The sequence below is a fragment of the Camarhynchus parvulus genome, chromosome 4 (assembly GCF_901933205.1).
Source record: "Camarhynchus parvulus chromosome 4, STF_HiC, whole genome shotgun sequence".
Taxonomy (NCBI): Eukaryota; Metazoa; Chordata; class Aves; order Passeriformes; family Thraupidae; genus Camarhynchus; species Camarhynchus parvulus.
Window position 1 is genome coordinate 38,840,719 of NC_044574.1, and position 19,670 is coordinate 38,860,388.

The 19,670-nt window shown below is 35.8% G+C and overlaps 1 protein-coding gene across 1 annotated transcript in view; it reads right to left on the bottom strand.

Annotated features, from left to right (window-relative positions):
• Window positions 1-19,670, bottom strand: part of TLL1 (tolloid like 1) — a 126,985-nt gene that overhangs the window by 50,246 nt on the left and 57,069 nt on the right. Inside the window, exons 2-7 of the mRNA XM_030947157.1 lie at window positions 19,441-19,551; window positions 15,434-15,514; window positions 13,168-13,320; window positions 11,074-11,191; window positions 3,854-4,032; window positions 2,173-2,278 (exon numbers count right to left, since the gene is read on the bottom strand). Of these exons, the coding sequence (XP_030803017.1) occupies window positions 2,173-2,278; window positions 3,854-4,032; window positions 11,074-11,191; window positions 13,168-13,320; window positions 15,434-15,514; window positions 19,441-19,551 (748 nt within the window). The remainder of the gene's footprint in view (window positions 1-2,172; window positions 2,279-3,853; window positions 4,033-11,073; window positions 11,192-13,167; window positions 13,321-15,433; window positions 15,515-19,440; window positions 19,552-19,670) is intronic.

Sequence of the window (19,670 nt, forward strand, 5' to 3'; positions counted from 1 at the left end):
AATAAATTTCAATAGACTAAGATACAAAACTACATTCTATTACCATGTTGCGGAATTAAAAATCCTTCAATTCCCATAAAACAGCAGTTAACAGAAGAATATGTTTCTATAGTCTCTTTTTATTTAATTATTTATAATCACCTGTATACCTGTAGGGGTTTTATTGAAAAGTAAAACCAGTACCTTCAGACATAACATAGATCCAAAAATTAATGAATGGTAAGGATCCTTGTAGTTAGGAATATCATTTATAAATGACATATTGGTTTTTAAATTATAATTGATGAACCATTTTGAGTACTGCAAATACATATTGCTCTCTTTATCCAGTTAGATTTTTTGAGCCATCACTAGAAATTTGTAAAGACAGAATTATCTCAGGATGTTACCCTAAACATTGAAATAAACTACATATGGCATTAATCATTTTCTAGAACAAAGGCACATTATTCTTTAGAAAGTGATTGCATCTGTGAATTATAATTCTATTTTCCACTCAATTTCAGCACAACATCAAACGGATACTTTTCATACATCGAAAAACTTTGAAAACAATCCTCTCTTGAATGCCTTAGCACTTCAATAAAGGAACATACTGTAAGTTTAAATACAGCATGAACAAAATCATTGTGCACGACAAGAACTTTATGATGTTTTGTGATTCCTACTACTTCTCTGGGTGAGCAAAGTCTAACAAACAGCTGGCAATATGCCTCACTGGGCATCACTCATGCTTGCAGGATAAATTAGTGCAAATCAATAGCCAACCTCAGGGCTTTGCTGGCTATTTTTAGACAGTATGAAGTAACAAGCCCTTATACCTTGGGGCAGGGCATGCCTATTCATGGCACTATCAGTTTTTGCCAGCTTGGAAAGTGGTGAAATCAGGGCCAACAAATCAAATTACCTTGATGTTGTCATTGCCCTAGGACTCAGGGGGGTTCTGTCTTGTTCAATTACTCTATTTCATACAGGTTCTTATAATCTCTTCCTTAAGGTAATGGTATGGGTAACTGGATTAAGCAATGTGACTAATAGCTACCTCATGTGCCTCATTCCCATGCTCTTCCAGGGGTGAATTATGTGTATGCTGAGTAATAGAGCCTTTGGTTTGGTTTTATGTAATAATAGAACTTATATAGAGAGAACAAGCCAAACAAATTTGCAAAGGCTGGTGAGGTTTTAGTGGCCCTCAGTTTATTTTGAAGAGTCAGATTGTCCAGTAGTTTTGCCTTAAAATGCATGAATTAGAAAAATAAATTAAAAAAAAAATCCACACACACCCCTAAAAAAATAAAACCACAAACCCAAACCAAACCAAACCAACAACAAAAAAACACCCAAGAATAGATCTTTCCAAGCTAAAACCTTTTGTTGGGTGTTTGGGAGGTTTCTTTTAATTTTACATTACTCTGGTATTTTTGGAGAATAAGTAGCTGAGAAATGCAATAGGAGAATGGATTAATGCTTCCTTCAGTTCTTCAGAGTAGGGCTGACCTATGGGACCAGGTCATTGCACAGCTCCCCACAACCCTGCACCCTTTCAGAGAGAAGCCCACTGAGTCACTAAGGAGATAAGAAAGGATCAGCCTGCAACAGGACAGAGCAAAAACAGCAGAAGTCTTTACTATCAGGTTTTTATGACAGTAACAATACTGTCAAACAAATAAAGAGAGGAGGCTGCAGTCCTTAACAAAGGCTGTGGCTTGTGTGGTAGATATCCAAATAACCTGTGCTCTACATGCATAATCCATGGTTATGAAACTCCATGCATCAAAGGAGATGTATTTTTCTTTTAGAAAACAGATCACGTTACACATAACATTCCTAGCCATTTCACTCATTTGATTTTTCTAAATTCAAATTTTTGTGGACACAAAAAGAAAGTGAGTATCATATACAATGATGTTTCCAGTTTATCTTGTCTGAAAATCTAAAGAACTGAAGCAAGATCAAAAGGCTGCTTTGAAACTGAACAGAAAAGAAACGCATTTTCAAATATAATTAAATTATTTTGGCTTAAAATAAACAAGCTGTGCTTTGACTGCTGTAGGAATATTATGTCGCAAGGGACATTTTAAGGGATTTAAAAATACTTCAAAAAGCATAGTTCTTAGCATTCACAGACAGGAAGAGAATTAAAAGCCAAAAGGTATAACCTGAGACTCCAACCTTGAGAAGGTGTTCCTGGCATAGTGCATAATGCTGTCAAAGTCGTATGGTTCCCCCAGGGAGTTCACCTCTCCAGGCTCCATCTTCAAAAAGTTATATTCCTGACCTACAAATGATTGATAATTATAGATTCTTTAATATCTTTTTCTCTAAAGATAAAAACCAAACAAGGAAAGAAAACCAACAAAGATCCTAACCTAATTACTCACTGACATTCATAAATCTTTGCAATTTGGGAGGAAGTGTGTGATTTTACTATGCCCCCTTAACTGATAGGGCAAACATCTTCTGAAACATGCATCAAATTTGTATATTTGGATTTAGAAAGACTAGTTTCATGCAACTAACACATTAAAGCCCCACACATCATGATGTGCTTCATGTACAGTCCATACAAATTTCTGGTTTGGTTCTTAATTCCTAAAAAAAATCATTTTGACAGCAAAGACTCCAGAAGAACCCTCCTCACTCATTAGACTGGATACTAACAGTCTAACTGGATACTAAATCCAGCACTAAACTACTGGAGACTTGGCTTCAGCAAAGTCTGAAGCTTTCTCTGTGAGGCTTCATGTAATGCAGACTCTACAAAGTCACATTTTCAAGATCCAGCTGTTGCAAATTAACAAGAGCAGAACAGGAGAAAAGGAATTATACTTAGTTCATAATTCCATACCCTAAGTTCTTTGACCTAATCAGTACATCAGCAATACAAAGCACTCCTTACTCCAGTTCATATTCCCACTGGAGTCTTGCAAAAAGACCCTGCAATGACATTAACATTTTAACCAACATAAGCTGCATAATATAACAAAAACCAAATGTGTAAGTGGTCATGGCTTCCTGATCCCATTTAGTTATCCTCAAGCTCATGCCACACCACAAGAAGTAGTTTCAGTCATAAACCAGAGAGACAACAGAAAGGGAGAGCATGCTGCTAAGGGTGGCACTCCAGCTGACTTTCTCATCATAGTACAAGAAAAGGGGAGGAGCTCTTATGGCATCTGCCCAACTCAATAATATAGTGAGACAAGAAAGAAGGCTCAAACATGCATGCCATTTCAGGACTTTAGAGAATTAAGGGAGCATGTATCAGCTGCCAGTCTCCTTCCAAGTCCTAGATGAAGTGGCAAAGATTCATCATATCTTAAATATTTTGAAATATTTTCTAAAGAAACAGACAAATACTCCAAGCTATCATTGGACAATTTCTGATTTCACCTTTTCTGAGTACAGAATTCCTGTAAGTCAAAGTAAGTGTGTTGCAAAGACCACCTTACCCTCCCAGGTCAAAGCCTCTTGAGCAGCTACATATTCCTATTTATCATTCACTATGATAGCCTACAAGAGAAATGCCCTTCCTCAAGCACAGAAATATGACTTGTAAAGAGCCTCAAAAGCAGTGGCTTCTTTCAAAGTTTTTGAGCATAATTGTTATTTTGCTCCTTCTAGCCCTCTATTTTAATGGCTTGCTACTTGGCCAAGCCTTTGGAAAATATTATACTATAATTTCAGTATTTGATTTTCAATCAATTTGAGATCAATCAAGGTAAGAAGAACAGCAGGTATAATTGCTATTTCAGCTATTCAGCACTCAGTTCCAACAGAGTTGAGCAGATGAATGAAATGCCAAAAACACACACATGTTTTTCTTTCCAAAATACTTGTCAGAATATCTCACCAGGTTGGATGTTCTCTCTAATGATGGTGACATGGTCATCACGGTCTGGTCGTGTATGTTCATGCCAAAAACCTATCACGTGACCCAACTCATGGACAACTATGCCAAATTTATCACAGTTCTTGCCAATAGATATAGCCTGAGGACCATTTCCCCTTCGACCCACATAAGAACAGCACCTGTAATTGAAATACAAACACAAATGAAAGTTTTCATACATATGTCTACAAACCACACAGCAAATTCAATTAAAAACTTGAAAAATAGTATATAAAGATTCAACAGTTAAATGCCCAACGTAATTTCAGATGTTTCACAAATTCTAGGTCTTCTACAAGAACAGTTGATTATTCAAAATACACATGAGTGGGGCTTTTTTTGATATTATTCAAGGTCTTAAAAGATGTCAGCTTTGATCAACAGAATTCTCACTGTCATGACTGACAGTCATTCTATAGAATGACTGACTGACAATCTATTCAGTCATTCTATAGAATGACACAGAAACTTGTTTTCAGCAAAATAGTAAAAAGCAATGCTCTGATGGCAGCATGCACCACCATTTCTTTGTGGGTCATGGATAGAAATATTATAAACAACAGGTAGCAGGATAAGCCCATGATACTGCACTTTCAGTCACAGCTTGAGTCCAGTCCATTTACCACAACCCTTCAAAACCCAATCATGCCACCAATTTTAACCTATTCAGTTTTCCATTCACCTATAATCCTGCAAAATCACCTTGAAGAGCCAACACATTTAAACACAATTGTTTAAGTCCTATAATTTAATTTTTAGTTAAAAACCTTTATGATCTTAATACAGCACATGATGGCAGAACAAGGGGCTGATGAGAATAAAATTAGGATAAGTACATATAATTGTGAAAAGGCAGAAAGAATCCTTTTGTTTAAAACAGTTTAAACATTTCTGCAGAGCCTTCATGTTTGCCACTGTGTGAAAACTCTACAGAGAAAAATTGCAATGCAGAAGTAAAGAACATTAATGATTATTTATGGCTTAAACCAAATCAATAGGATATTGAGACCTAAAATTGTAGACTATTTAACACAGTCTCAATAATTTTAACATGCCTATTTTATTGACTTCATATACATTACCTGCTTCAGCTAGAAAAGATATATTTAGCGACCAAAAAATTTCTCTATACATTCAATATAGTTTTTTTCACAGTGATATTTTGGAGATGAACAGATATAAAGGAAAAACTGAAAAATAAATTATTATAATTAGTACCTTTTGTGACATCTCCTGCTTTACTTTTATTGACACTATAGATAACAAGGGCAAAATAATAAAATAGGATTTTAACTACAGTTTCTCTTCCTGTACTTCTTACTTCTTTTGGACCACATGAGGGTCTTACTTTTTAAGACTGTGTTTTAGATCACCTCTGAAAGATTTAGTGGTATTCCATAAATCAGATAGATTTTTAGGTGTCTGACAAGAAAATTTAACATTTTACTCTTATAATAATCAAAGATTGAGCATTGTCAAATGTGCTAAATGACTTAGGGCACCTCATCTGACAGATCTTAAAGAAGGTTTTTTTCAGAAGAAAAAAAATTAATTGCAATCTTTTACATAATTTTCCTCTAGGTTGTCTAACACTGTTCATCTAAACCCCAACATATTGGGAATTATTTTTTTAATGCTAACCTGCTCCTAAAAAGAAAGCAGCCAGAGGGTGAGAGTTCCCTTACACTGGTTACTTGACAGATTTCAAGTACTCCCTAGAAAATATAAAGACATTTATTTAGTGTTTCTTTACATGCCAAGGAAAACAGAATTAACACCAAGTCTTAAAATAACAGCGGTGGTTCATACTTACAGAGGGTCATTAGGATTTGTTATGTTGAATGTCTTGTCAAGCACACCAGATACATCCAATTAAGCTACAACAATTTACTGCAACAATTGCACTGAGACAAAGAATAAGGAAAACTAAAATTTAAAAAATCCATGAAGTACATTAATTTGTAATACTATGGGTTTGACCCCAGATGTGTTTGACAAAAAAACCAAGATCTCTGTGCTGTATGAGCACTTGTCACACCCCTTAAATTGAATCAACTGGCAGGTTTTAAAGCTCATCTCTTTAATCTTTATTGCACCAGACAGCATTTGGAGACAGTAACTATTTATGAATCTCTAATTCCATTTAATCAGTCTAGCTGATCAATGACAGTGAGCAACAAGAAACAAATGACATAGAGAAAGTGAAATGAGTGAACAATAAGCTCATTCTTTTAAGTAATACTATTTTACAACTACTTTAGAAGTACATTAGATACAAAGGAAGAGATAATCAGATAGGGTCAATGTTGTCCTTTTTTTAAAAAGCTGCACCCTTGAAAATGTGACAATGTAAAAATCATAGACCACAACATCAGCTTGCAATGGCACTGACTGTATGAAGGTGTGAATGAATTTCATAAGCATACTGGGATTATGTATGATCACCTTTATGTTACACAAAGCAAGAAAAAGAGGTTCACAAAATTTCCAAACAAAATCTCGCTGAATGTTTTTCTTGGTGAAAACACCTCTTTCAATCACAGATATAACTCCACCTATACAAAGAAGATACTGGCTATGACCTGGTGTGATGAATTTGCCTTTTGTCAGGAATTGAGATATAATCGTGGTTCTAAATGTTCTGATTCACTGCCCTAAGAGGACTTGTGATGGAAGAAGCGTCTTCTGCATCTTTATCTGATCAGTGGAGATGTCCACCTCAATACTACAACCAGCATTCCTCAGCTAACAGCTGCCTATCCCAGTGTATATATAAATCACCCCTCACCATCTGTGTCAGCACACCGTGCTCTAGACTGTGCCAGCTTGTGCCTTGATGACACCCATCCTGCACACAGGAGCCTCAGCACAGCCAGCAGGGAAGCTGTGCCAGCTGCCAGGGTTATTTAACTCCTGAGAGCATGAGTCAGCCCTCCCCCATGCACAGACTATTTAGCACAACTCTGGTTTCTTCTCATTTTATAAGAGTGATTAAGCACCTTTTATAACATGTTCTTTAGCTGAAGCATGCTACAAAGGTGCACCTCAGGCAATGAATTTACCTGTTTCACCAACTTTAAGAACTTGCCTGCAATGCCTTTTTAACACACTGGCAAGTTCAAAGAGGTTAAAATATTCATCTGTTCACTCTACAATGTTTGGAGAAGCATATGAAAGAGATTTTATTTTTCTGTATCTCAGATGGATCTGTCAAATACTTAAACAAGAGGATACAGCAGCAATTGCAATAAGTCATCTGAATTTTATCATAAAAATTGTATAAGTCTTCTAATGGAGAACAAATTAAGATCAGCGGCATACTGAGTTACTAGAACAATATGAATAATTGTTCCTTTCTTTTTTGTTCTACTACATAAAAAAAAAAGCTTGATCTTGTACTCAATAATATTTATTAACACATAGTGACTAGATACTGTCTCAATATCGCCTTTTTTGGCTTTGCATGCAGAGAAGCAAACTGAGTCTTTGGGCCGTTCCAATTTGATAGGAAGAAACACAAGGATAGAGCAGCAGTAGCGAGCAAAGAGTGTTTTGAATCTGTTACCAATTATAGTTGTATTTGCCTTAATCAACTAGATGCATAAATACTTGCTGTAATTGATATTTATTCCAGTGCACACTGCTTGATAGCAGAATCACAAACACTAGTATCTTAATACTATATTCTTACTTTCACATCTGCAACTTATGGATACAAATTACTATCACTAATTAGAAAATTTCAAAGTAGTGAGTTAGTGATTCAGCTATATTATTAAACTAGATTTTAATAATTAACTGTTATCAAACTCAGGCTAAATAAACCACACATGATGAAAAATAATTGTAGCTTATGACTTCAGCAGATTAAATTATTCTCATGGAAAGAAGGGATGCAGCCATAGAGCTTTTGACATTTTTCCAAACTGTCTGTAAGCAAACTACAGAAGTTGATATCAAGGGGGATATAAAGCTGGCTGGAATATTACATGAAGTTAGACAGAGAAGGCACTTTTTAAGCTTGCAGTCATAGAAAACACTGCTAAAAGCCATGAAGACAAGCAACTTTAGGAAATTATACAAGAGATCTGGAAAGGGTGCAGAAATGGTAAAGACTGGAACCAATGACGGAAAGAGCTCTGGCTCTTCTTTGGAATAGGATCCCAACCAACCATGTGCTGAACATGGCAGCTGTTGAGAAACAGGGAGGCACTGTGCTTAGGTACCTAAGAGGACAGAGAGGCTACAAGTGTTTTTGCACTGGCTCAGCAGAAGTGACAACTCATGTGGACAAATATGCCCTAGTTGTGGGGTTATCAATTTCAAGAATGATGTAGAATAGCTGAAAAGAATCTCAAAGAACAGTGTGATTAAAAGCCTGGAAAACATTATTTACCAGGAAATATTAAATGAATTAGGTGTTTTCTAGCCCACGAGAATATAGAACAGATTTAACAACAGTATCAAACTATAGAACATATTTCTTCAAAAAGTAAAAGGAATTTCTTTTCTATGACTATAGGGAAAAAAGTTAATGTCCTTTAATTGCAATAAAAAATACCTTGTTTAGCTATGACAAAAAACACTGCCCAAACTTCCTACAATTCTTATATTAAGAACACTGAAGCAATACAATTCCTAGAAGGCTGCGAAATATTCATTTCTGCAGGTTTTTAGAACCCAGTTAGATAAGTATATATCAGCAATGATATACGAATAACTGTTTCTGTCTTAAGAATACATTGGACATCTTTCTGAGATGCCTTGCAGTCCTATGGGTCTATGATAATCAAAACTTATCTCTCATTCCTTGCTGATATGGAACCTCTCAACTTTAAGAAAGTCATGCATCTCTTGTGACCAGCTGCTATATTTCAAATATGCTTTTTTAATCACTGCCCTTCTGGGATGATCTTCCCATGAACTGCTGCAAGATGTGATGCATTACACTCCAAAATATCCTTATTGTTTACAAAGGCTCAGTAACACTTCACTTGCTAGTGTGCTAATGCTGTCATATGAGACTTTTGTAGATACTACCACCTGAATTTCCACATATAGGACTATCCACTTTGTTTCAGTTAATGTGTTATGTTTTGACTGTGTGCTTTTTGGGGCAGGGTTTATCATTGAGCTTTTAATTTCAACAGTGCTAAGTACAATAAAGTCTCCTCCATCTGTGAATGTTCGCTGCCATGGTATTACAAACAATACTGACACAATGTGCTAACAAACCAGCACAGCAGGGTGCCATGGGAAAGAGCTGAAGATCAGTTTCAATGCAACTGGCCATGCAGCAGAGAGTGTTTGCAGTTGGTTTGGTGTCCCTTCAGTCTGGGCTCTTTCCGTGGAAAATCCTGCGTCAGCACTGGATGCTGGTGGGTAGTGCACAGTTCCTGTTCACCCAGAGAATGCATGTCCCTATTTATCTGGGTCTTCCTGAAACAATTTGTGGGTCCCCAGAAAAATCATTCAGCTGTCCCTTCTGTTTGGCCTGGCTTTATTTCATCAATGATGGACTTTTCATAGCCACACTCTTTGGTTTTATTTTAAACTTGTTACAGCCCTGGTAAATTATTTGTATTTTGCATAGTACCCTTCAATTAAGCAACACTAATGACAAAGAGCAATCTAGACTTTGAGGGTGGATACTGAGTATATTCCAACCTTCTGGTTAAAGCTGGTTATAATCCTGCCTTCCCCTGAAGTGATTTGATCTCATGAAACATCAAGCAGCCTAAGCAACAATTCTTTGGCTGGAGAGATTTTTTTTGTCCTTTGGCCTTGAGTATTTTGAAGTTGTAGCATTTACATTTGGCAGATACCCCCATAGATCTCTTTCTAAAGTGCCTGAAAACACTTACACTTTTCACACTCTTCCATTTAAATTGCTTTCTGTCTCTGTGAGTGCAAGGGAACCATCATGATTATTCTCTGCTTTCCATTTTTCTTCCAACTGTGTGTCAGTATCCCTGAATCTTACTTAATGGGTGAATCCTATCTCAGGGATGTTGTTAACTAAAGTAATGCCCATGCTGGCTCAGAACAAAAGTTCATTTCATTTGGCACTGTTTCTAAGGGGGATCTACAGCAAACCTACAGTGGCACAAGAACATGACAGAATAAGCTCCCCTGCTGCAAGGATCTGAGGCTCAGAGATTTTCAGGGGCAAAGGCAATGCTTTTTTTGTACTTTCAAAAGTAGCCTAGGAGTAGATTTTATTATGCCGTCCTATACCTTAAGAAAAATACAATGGGTGCTTCAAACAGATAATTCTACATGTAGTTTTAGAGGCTATAAATTAAATACATCCAGGATCATTCCTACAATGCAAGGAGGTCCCAAAACTTTTTTTCGCTACCCTATCCCATTATGATTCAAAAGTGGACATGCAAAGGGCCTAATGATCAGGAAGTCAGTAAGATAGAGAGCTGCTCACTGCAGAGCCTACAACTCAAACAGGAGGTGACTGTCAGAAGTCCAGAATTTCCATAGGCAGTGTGCGCTCTTCTCGGGAAATGAACTTGGTGCACTCAGGAAGTTCACTAAGCGCCATATAAAATTAAGAATTCTGAGCGGAATAAATAGCAAATATAGCTGACAGAGGCATTTGTGAGTAGTAATATCTGAAGACGGAGCATGGTGATTAATGGAAAGCTGCACTCCTGAGTAATAAAACCTGTTCTGTTCACTTTTACACATCAGTGACCCAGAAAAAGGAATCTGCAAAATGGCCATAAATTTGGTGATTAAACAAATCTGGGCAAGGATAGTCTAGCAATATGAGAGTCAAAGGAAAAGGGATGTGGGGTAGATGTCCATATTTAATTCAGCAGTAAATATGTGACATGGGGAAAGGTAAGAATAAACAAATAATAAACCTGAAATACCTTTAGAACAACACATATGACTATTGGAAGCATGACAGAAAGCAAGAAATAAGTCATACCTATATGTGTCTATATTAAGATGATTTTATCTAGAAATAGACCAAAGAAGTGCAACTTTACAAAGTTACCGCACATACCTGCTCCAAAGAACTTAAAAGCCAGGCAGAACACATGCATCATTGAAATGCAGTAATTATTGATTTTCCTGTGAAGTTTATATTCCCTTATGGGTGCAAAGCTGACAGACGTGGCTGAGAGCAGGACTGTGTGTTCCCACTGGTGCACACTTACCCACAGGGCCTGTAGGTGAAGACAATGTAGCTCTCCTCGTCGCTGCGCTCGATGAAGGTGACGCAGGTGTACTTCTCCCAGTGCCGCATGGCCTGCTTGAACATGGCGCGCTGCGTGCCTGCAACGGCAATGGCAGCAGGTGAAACCACAGCAGCCTCCCAGCTGCACCTTCCTTCTTACAACCAGTACTAGGAATATGGACCTGGAAGTAGTCAGTGATTCACAAAGCCCTGTGTGTCCCAGTAGTCCCATGTATGGCAAGATTCCAGCTAAAGGGATGCTCAGGCCATCAGTTCGTCATAACGGATGTGCCTGCAAGGGGGCTCACGCTGCCTGACACACCCCAGTAAATACAAATCCTGCCATAAAGATCATGACTGTGTTACACCAGAGGAAGACAGCAGAAGAAATACAGCGTTGCTTTTGTGCCTGCATCAGCACAACATTCACTAAGCAGATTCCCAGATGAAACTATCAAATGAACCACACTGGGGGAGAAAAAAAAGCCCAAAAAACCAGAAAGTAAAATAACAAGCAAAACTGATTAACTTTACATCATAGCAATCTATCTAGTAAAAACAAAAAAAAATTTTAAAAAATCCTACAGCCTTCAAGTCTGGACACCAGTTTAATCTAAGCCATGCCAATAGGCATACTGGTAAAAACGTTTGATTAAAATAAGGCTGTCGTGAACAGGGACCAGTCTCCCCTTCTTTGCATCAAAATCTCTCAGAAAACAAATGATCCACCAAAAGTGGGAAATTCAGAATTTGGTAAAAGCACACCTTTGATTTTAAAGCACACATTTGATTTTAAAATGAGAAATACATTCAGAAAAGATCAGAACTATCCCCTAGATGCAGAATCATCCATGCCAACACTCAGCACAAACCAAAACTTCAGAGAGCAGAACAATGTAATTTCATTGTGTGACAAAAGACAAAGCTTACTGACATAGAGGCAACATGTGAGAATATATCTGTATTTCTTCTGAGATGAAAATTCACAAAGAGTATTATCTGGCAAGAACATGCCAACAGAAATACATTCGCCTTGCAGGTTAAAACATAAGATAATTAAACAAACAAAAAATCTAACCTTTTTAAAACTTACAGACAAAAAAACTTGAAATGTTGTAAAAAGAACAAGTTCAAATCACATCAGATTCTAAAAACCAAAGGTTATTCCATCCCATCTTGCCCTTTTCTTTTAAGACATTTTTTCTAAGCTTTAGAATTTATCTTTCATTATGAAAAAGGCAAAATATTTAATATGGTGCTTTCACTTAACTTCCTACAGTTATTTCAGAAGACTAATCCTAATGCAAAGGTCACATTTGGTACAGTACTATGTAAATTCCCAAACTGAAAGCCTGACTGTAGCTGTCAGTTTGAAAGGAATTACTCTGGTTTCTCTATATACAATCTGTGAGCATTTGCATGTTTCTTTTGGTTCTCTGTATTTCATATATTTTCCCTTATCTCTTTGCTTTTCTTACTCAATTTTTGTTTTAAATTATCTCTTACAACCACATTGATATTGACCTGTTCACCTTTTCCAAGGATAACAAATGTTTTAACTTTTTCTATGGCTTTCTGGTAAGAATTTTATATGTAAGGCAGCCAGTCTTTCTTTTTGTCATATACAGTGTCTGTGTGTACCCATCTGAAAACCAAACTGAGGAATGACAAAACACATTTGAGTCAGTTTGTTACATGAAATCAGTTTAGAAGAATACACTCCACACCAGTTAAATTGAAGATATTCTCATATTAAATATACTGTATTAAAAAAAAAATGCCTTGACATTCCATTACTTAGGCTCATGGAAACAAATGTGCAACAAGAATTATTAGGTAAAGAAATAGAGCTTTCCCTCTCTAAAATGTTGCTATACATTTTTTATTATGTAGTTTGCCTTTGAAAACAATTAAGTATGACTAATATTTCAAAACAGATGTACTTCAGGCCTGTTCCAACAGAAACCCTTCTACTGACTTCCATAGCATGACTTCACTTTTAAAAATTAAAAAAAAAAAAGGTAGGCAATTTTTAAAAAATTATCTTTCTTTTCATGCAAAGCACAAAGCTTACCAGTGAAATTTCCACCTATTACATATGGAATGACACCACCTGGCCATATTCTTTCTGTTCGTGATGTTGCAGCTCTGGGAAATCGGTTTTTCTCATTTTTCCCTGAGAATTTTACAGTAGTTCTTCCTTTAGATGTATTATTTTGCTCAAAACCTGCAATGATAATTAAAACACTGAATGACATCACACACACATGAAAACGGGGTGCAATTCTTTTCTAGCAGGTCAAACTCAGATTTCTTTATACCCTTTCAAAGCAGGACATGGCTGTTAAGTGACAGTCTATTATTACACAGTTTTCTGAGAAAGACATGAAGTCTGAATCTTCATATTTTTGGAATATATCTAGAGTAACAATCTTGCACATATGTTTATCAACTGGAATGTGCATTGCGTAAGTGCAACTAGATTTTCTCATTTAATAAAAATATTTAAGAAATCACACTCCTTGTGGTTGTGGTGGTGTTTTTTGCATTTAATTTTCTCCAGCTTTTGTTTTGGTCCTTTTTTTTTAAATAAATGAAGATTTTTCCAGCAAAGAATGTCACAATTTGGATAGACTCAAACTAATCAAGACATTCACTATCCCTTTCATTTTTATTGTATGATCTGGAAAAAGCAAGTACAATGACCATCTTTAAAGCACTGAATAGTAAGAAATCATACATTTTCCATAAACTAACACTTGGAAACCCACAGGTAGGTTTTACTCAATTTCTTTACAAGAGAAAAAAGTGTCTACCATTTTCAGGGATACTATCATCATTCATCCCATTACAGGCAAATCTTTCTAAATAAGCTGAAACTGACTGTGAGAACAGAAAAGGAAAAGGGTAGTTAGACAAGGACTTGGACACCAGAACAGGTGCTTCTGAACAATTTGTAAGTTGGTTTGTAGATCTGGCCAGTTGATCAAAATGGATCCCTCGAAAAGTGGTTAACAAATCCTACTCGACGCAGTTGAAGCCTTTTTTCTTATTCCTGGTGGAAGATTATATTTTCCCTCTGAGAGAATCCCCTGTGGTACCAGCTGCACTCAAGTGTTAATGACCATGTCAGAACTGGGGAGGATTCCAGGGCAGAGTCATGGTAAGGAATGTCGGCACAGCCCCAAGGCTGAGAGAGCAGCAATAGGAAGACAAGGAAGACGCGACAGCACAAGGCAGGGAGGAAGCTCTGATACTGAGGAAGAAAAGCCTGCCTCTGTGACAACCAACATGTAACTTGAATTGTACCAGGAATTATACAGAAAATTCCAGGGTTAAAAAAAAAAAAAAAAAACAACGAAAAACAGGTAAAGAATGACTCATCTTTGTAATTAAATGAGTGTGCAAATGAGAATTACAAAACAAATTACACACAAAGCGTCTACAGTATAGGCAGACTCTTTACCGAAAACTATTTTTACACTTAGTATGCAGTCATTCCTGAACCACAGCACATGTTTATTTAGATGTTTTACCATTCCAAATTATTTTTATTTGTGCTCTTTAGAGGTCTAAGCAAGAAATTTATTCCAAACTGCACCCAAAAGATGACAAGAATTTATGCAATACTAAAATTTTAATTCTCCTTTAAAGAATGAAGATTATATATCAAAGCACCTCTGCAAAGGCAGTTACCATGCTCTGATTAACACAATGTGGTGCAATTACAATGGAGTTGTATATAATTTCCTTTTTGAAGTGAGGTTTCACACAACATTAAAGTTATGTCTTCTTGCATCAAATATAGAGTGTAAACTCAGCCAGACTTAGGGGGAACTCCACTTCTATGTACTGCTCAATTTAACTACATTCATACTGACAAGAGTATGATTAATATAAAAACATGCTTGTTCAGCACAACACACCACAAATGCTTCACAGTATGAATCATCAGAATGCCCCACCTGGAGCCAGAAAAAAGTAGGAAACAAACTAAATTAGCAGCTTTGCAGCATAGTCTACTTCAAGTGAAGAGACACTGTATTGACATTAGTGTAGCCCATAAGTGTGAACACAGTCATAAAACAAAGTTAAGCAATTTTTAATATAACATTTAAAACTATGTGGTTTAGCTTTCAGATTCCATGCTGGAAGAAGAACTCTCAAAAAATGGCAAAAAGAGCTAATATCTTCATTACTATTCTTGCACTAATAATTTTATAATTTGTTTATGCCAATAGTAATACAGAAAGGCTTTAAAGTGCTAAAGTACTATCATCATTAATGTTCATGATACACTATCACATCAGGCAACTTGCTAATTTAAACAGTGAAAATACCAGAGCCAAATCTTCTTATCCGCTCTATAAGCTGATAGAGGGCACCGCGTTTTTTTGACATTCCATGCTCTCCAAAGCCACCTTTAAAAAGAAAAGAAAAAAAAGAAAAGAATTTCCAAAAGTTAAAACTGTGGAATTTTACACATACAGCCACCATATTAGCCTAGAGAGGCATCCTAAAGGAAGCTTCATATTCTTCGATGATTTCCATAAAAACATTTCAAGTATTCTTGACAATGTGATAAAAACACATGATTAGCTGAAAATTTTTCTAATATGCATTCCATGAATATAAGCACACATGTCTTTGTTATTCAGGCAAGTCATGACAATTACATCATCTAATTATTATTTGGAGCTTTTTTCTTCCTGCTGACCTTGACATCCTCCGAGCCATATTGATTGACAGCTAAAAGGGTTACTCTCAAAGAAATTTCCTGAATGCATTCCATAATTTTCTCATTTCAAGGGAGGGGAAGGAGAAAAAGCAAACAACCAAAGTTCCATCAGAAAACAAACAAACAAACCAATCCAGCAAAACTTAATATAGTTGATTTTGCCATGAAATATTTTTCTTTGCTAGCATGCAAATAGAGATGTCAATGCACTTTTAAGGCCTTGGAACATCACATGCTGGTGTATACTGCAGTAAGACCTGGCAGTTATATACACATATATGTCTGTGTGATTACAGCAGGGAATGAAAACCTAAGATAGGAAGTAGTTTATTTTAACATTTACCATGCAATTTACAGAAATAAAACACATTTCTGGGTTTACTGCATCTGGGTCTGCTACACCCCCCCTTCACACATAAACCTTTTGCAGCTACAAGTGGCTTTTCAAACACCAGTAAGCCAGAAGCAATAACACTGACTACACTATATGAGTCAATTAAATAAGTCAGAATTGTTCTGAAAGTTTTGTGATTTTAGAGGTCTGCAGTAAGTTGTATTTTACAAGTCACTACTTGCTGTACGACAAGAGAGTTTCTAAACTACTTTAACAACTGAAAAAGTAAAAAGATAGGAAAAATACACAGACTGCAACTTCCAACACCACTAAAAAGGCCTTTCCCAACTTTCTATAAAATTTTTTAATGCCTATGCAGAAAATATATTTTTTTAAACAGCAACTTAAACTCATATTACAGATGAGAAAATTCCATATAAGGCAAGTGAGTGTGTGGCTGCTCAGTGAATAACAACGTGCCTAATTATTTGCATTACACTGTCACATAGCTGCTGGCTCTCTTGGGAAAAATTTCCCAAATTTTTAAAAACATTTTAAATAGATGAGGTAATAGATCAACACATTCCTTTCCAACAAGTTACAGGGTAACTATAACATAAAGTGCAGAGGATAGAACATTGATCATCATTAATGTAATTGTCTCTCATGTTCACATTCATCTTATAAAATAAGGCTTATAGCTAAGCATTCCAAATAAATATTTTAAAAATCATTATAAGCATCAAGTGTCAAACATAACAGAAAACCCCGAAAGAATCCATTAGTTACCTAAGTGTTATACTATATTTTTAGGGGAAAAAAACCCACCCAAAACACACTTCTGTCTTATTGCAGTCTGTGTATTTCATTTAGTGAAAAACCAAAGAAAAAGTCTCTCACTTAACTAAGCTGTCTCTAAGTTGTCTAACATGCAGCCTTGCCAAATTATATAGACTAAAAAAGTTTTAATTCCTATTCACTGCATCTTCTCATAATTCAGGCAGGATAAGGAGGATACTTTTGGCAGTTTGGACTTATAAAACTATACACATACTTGTTATCAGCTCTACTGTTGTTTTCGGTTTACAGTGATTATGCATTTTCCTTGTACAAAATGAAAAATGAAATGATAGAGCCATACTCCAAGAAGGTCACAGATTATCTGACCCTGCAAATCCAGGCAGATAATCCTCACGAAAAGGAGCAGTCACACAATTTGAATCACAGCCTGTGAGGCTCAGGATTTTAATTAGAGTTGCAGTAGCAACTGTGACTCCATCACTTCCTCTTGATGGTTTACAACCAAGTATCTAATCCTTCTACCTGATGTCACCTTTCGTCTGTGAAAATCTACAATAAAAAGTGCTCAGAAATCAAGCATACAATTCATTGCCATTGTGTGTACAACAAAGACTAAATTTTGTATTCTAGATTACGGATATCTAGAATTGCTTTTACTCCTTTTCCAGTTGCTACCTAATACTAATGAGCTAGTTGGCATTTTGCTCTTTTGGAATTAGGGGAGACGAGGGCACAATTCCTAGTTTACACATCAAGAATGTTGTAAATTTAGAAAAATAAATTACATATGTGAAGTGTAAAATTGACTACTCTAATGCTCTTTTTGGAAAGATCAAGAATGATGAGGGTTCACTGAGAGCAGTTATGAAGTCATTAACTTAGGAGAGTTTCTTCTCCAAAGTTTAGTTCCACTGATCATCACAATTGCATCAACTCTTGTTGTGCAATAAAAGTAGAAAAAACTGATATGCATTAGCAATACTTAACAGGGTGATTGAATACCCTGAATAGGATACCATCCACAAGAAAACATAATGTGCATGTCACAAAACACCTAAAAAAGGAAAAACTAAGTATGAGAAAATTAAATATAATTTTTAAAATGCTTAGAAATGTGTATTTTTTTGTGGAAATTAAAAAATAATAACAACTTTGCAGTTCAAAAGTAGAAAAGAAAAAAAGAAGCAGGAGTCAGCAAGCCAAAGGAATCACTTGACTGGATCCACTTTAAGGGGAAATGACTGATGTTGTTCTACATTTTTTCAACAAAACTAGGGCCTGAGCTATCTTCAAAGGCAATTAAAACTATTTGTTTGGAGGAGAGGAGAGCAGAGAGACCACTAATTCTATTAACATTTTAAGATCTAGTCCAGATCTAGATGTGATCAAAAGTTTTCCTGTTTTGGAAAAACAAGTAGAGGTAAAAGGAGATAAAGTATATTTTCAAGTTGTCATAAAATACTCTAATCACAGTATCTACCTAGAATGAATAAAAATATTTTAAATATATCAATATTGAAAGCTTAAATTCAAAATTGCTTCTTTGGTCTGAATTTTTTTCTACATATCAGAATAAGTTATGGTAGCTCAGTTCAGGCATACATAAAACATGCTTAACAGAAAACAAATTTCAGTAATAAATTTTTACATTTTCTAATAACATTTTTTCCAGACTTTTTCTCAGTAAGTTGGCTTTTTTTGTATCATAACCTAAAAGTTTACAAATTCTCAGTTATCAATTTACTAATCACAGCGTGAAAGCATAAATATTTTTAGACATTAAACAGACATCCATTTAGGCATGGATTATGTTTTCTCTCTTGCAAACAGACATTTACACATTAAAAAAAATCTCTTTATCTATCTGTCTGAATACCCAGCTGCCTCTGTTAATCAGATTGCAGCTTCTGGTGCTAATGCATTGTATGCTAACAATAGCATAGAAACATCATTAAAATGTCAAATAAATAGTTGGTTTTTTAGACAAGGCATGTCTAGCAAGGATGATGAACACATTCTAGTGTTTCCTCTAGTCTGGGTACAGAACTGGATGAAACAGTAAAAAAAAGGAAAAGGAGAGGTTGCAAAGCCAGGCTTCCAATTTTGCCTCCAGGATACCACATATGTTCTCCATAGTGTGTTTGGGCTCTGCTATCAGGAACTTTCAGTGATGAAATCAAAGCTTTGTACAATTTCCTTTCCCACATGACCACCTGCAGAGTAGACTCTAATCTTCCTACCAGTTTCTGCTCCTCAATTCAACAAGACATTTTTAAACAGAAATGCTGGAATAAAATTAAATATTTTGCTTCTCTTTTTCCTAATGTGAATCTATAGCTTTTGTTTTATAACTTTTCTAAGCGTAAACTAAAGTTATCCAAGACATTATACTGACTTTCCACATTTAAAACACAAATTGTCTTCAGAATTAACTAACAGGAAAAATAAATGAAAACAAGTTAGAAATAGCATACCTGTGTCATGGCCAAGTCTTTCGTTGGAGTGCTGCGTAAGGTCAATCGTCCTGTCAATTTGAAAGATTTTTAAGTCTTCATCATCTAAGGCAATATCTCCCCAAAAGACAGCTTTAAATAAAAAAGAGCTCAATTTAATTAAAGAATTATTTGGACAATAAAGCCAATCTGAAGAATATAATGCCATGTTTACAACCTTTGGGAAATTATATGACAAACATATATTTACA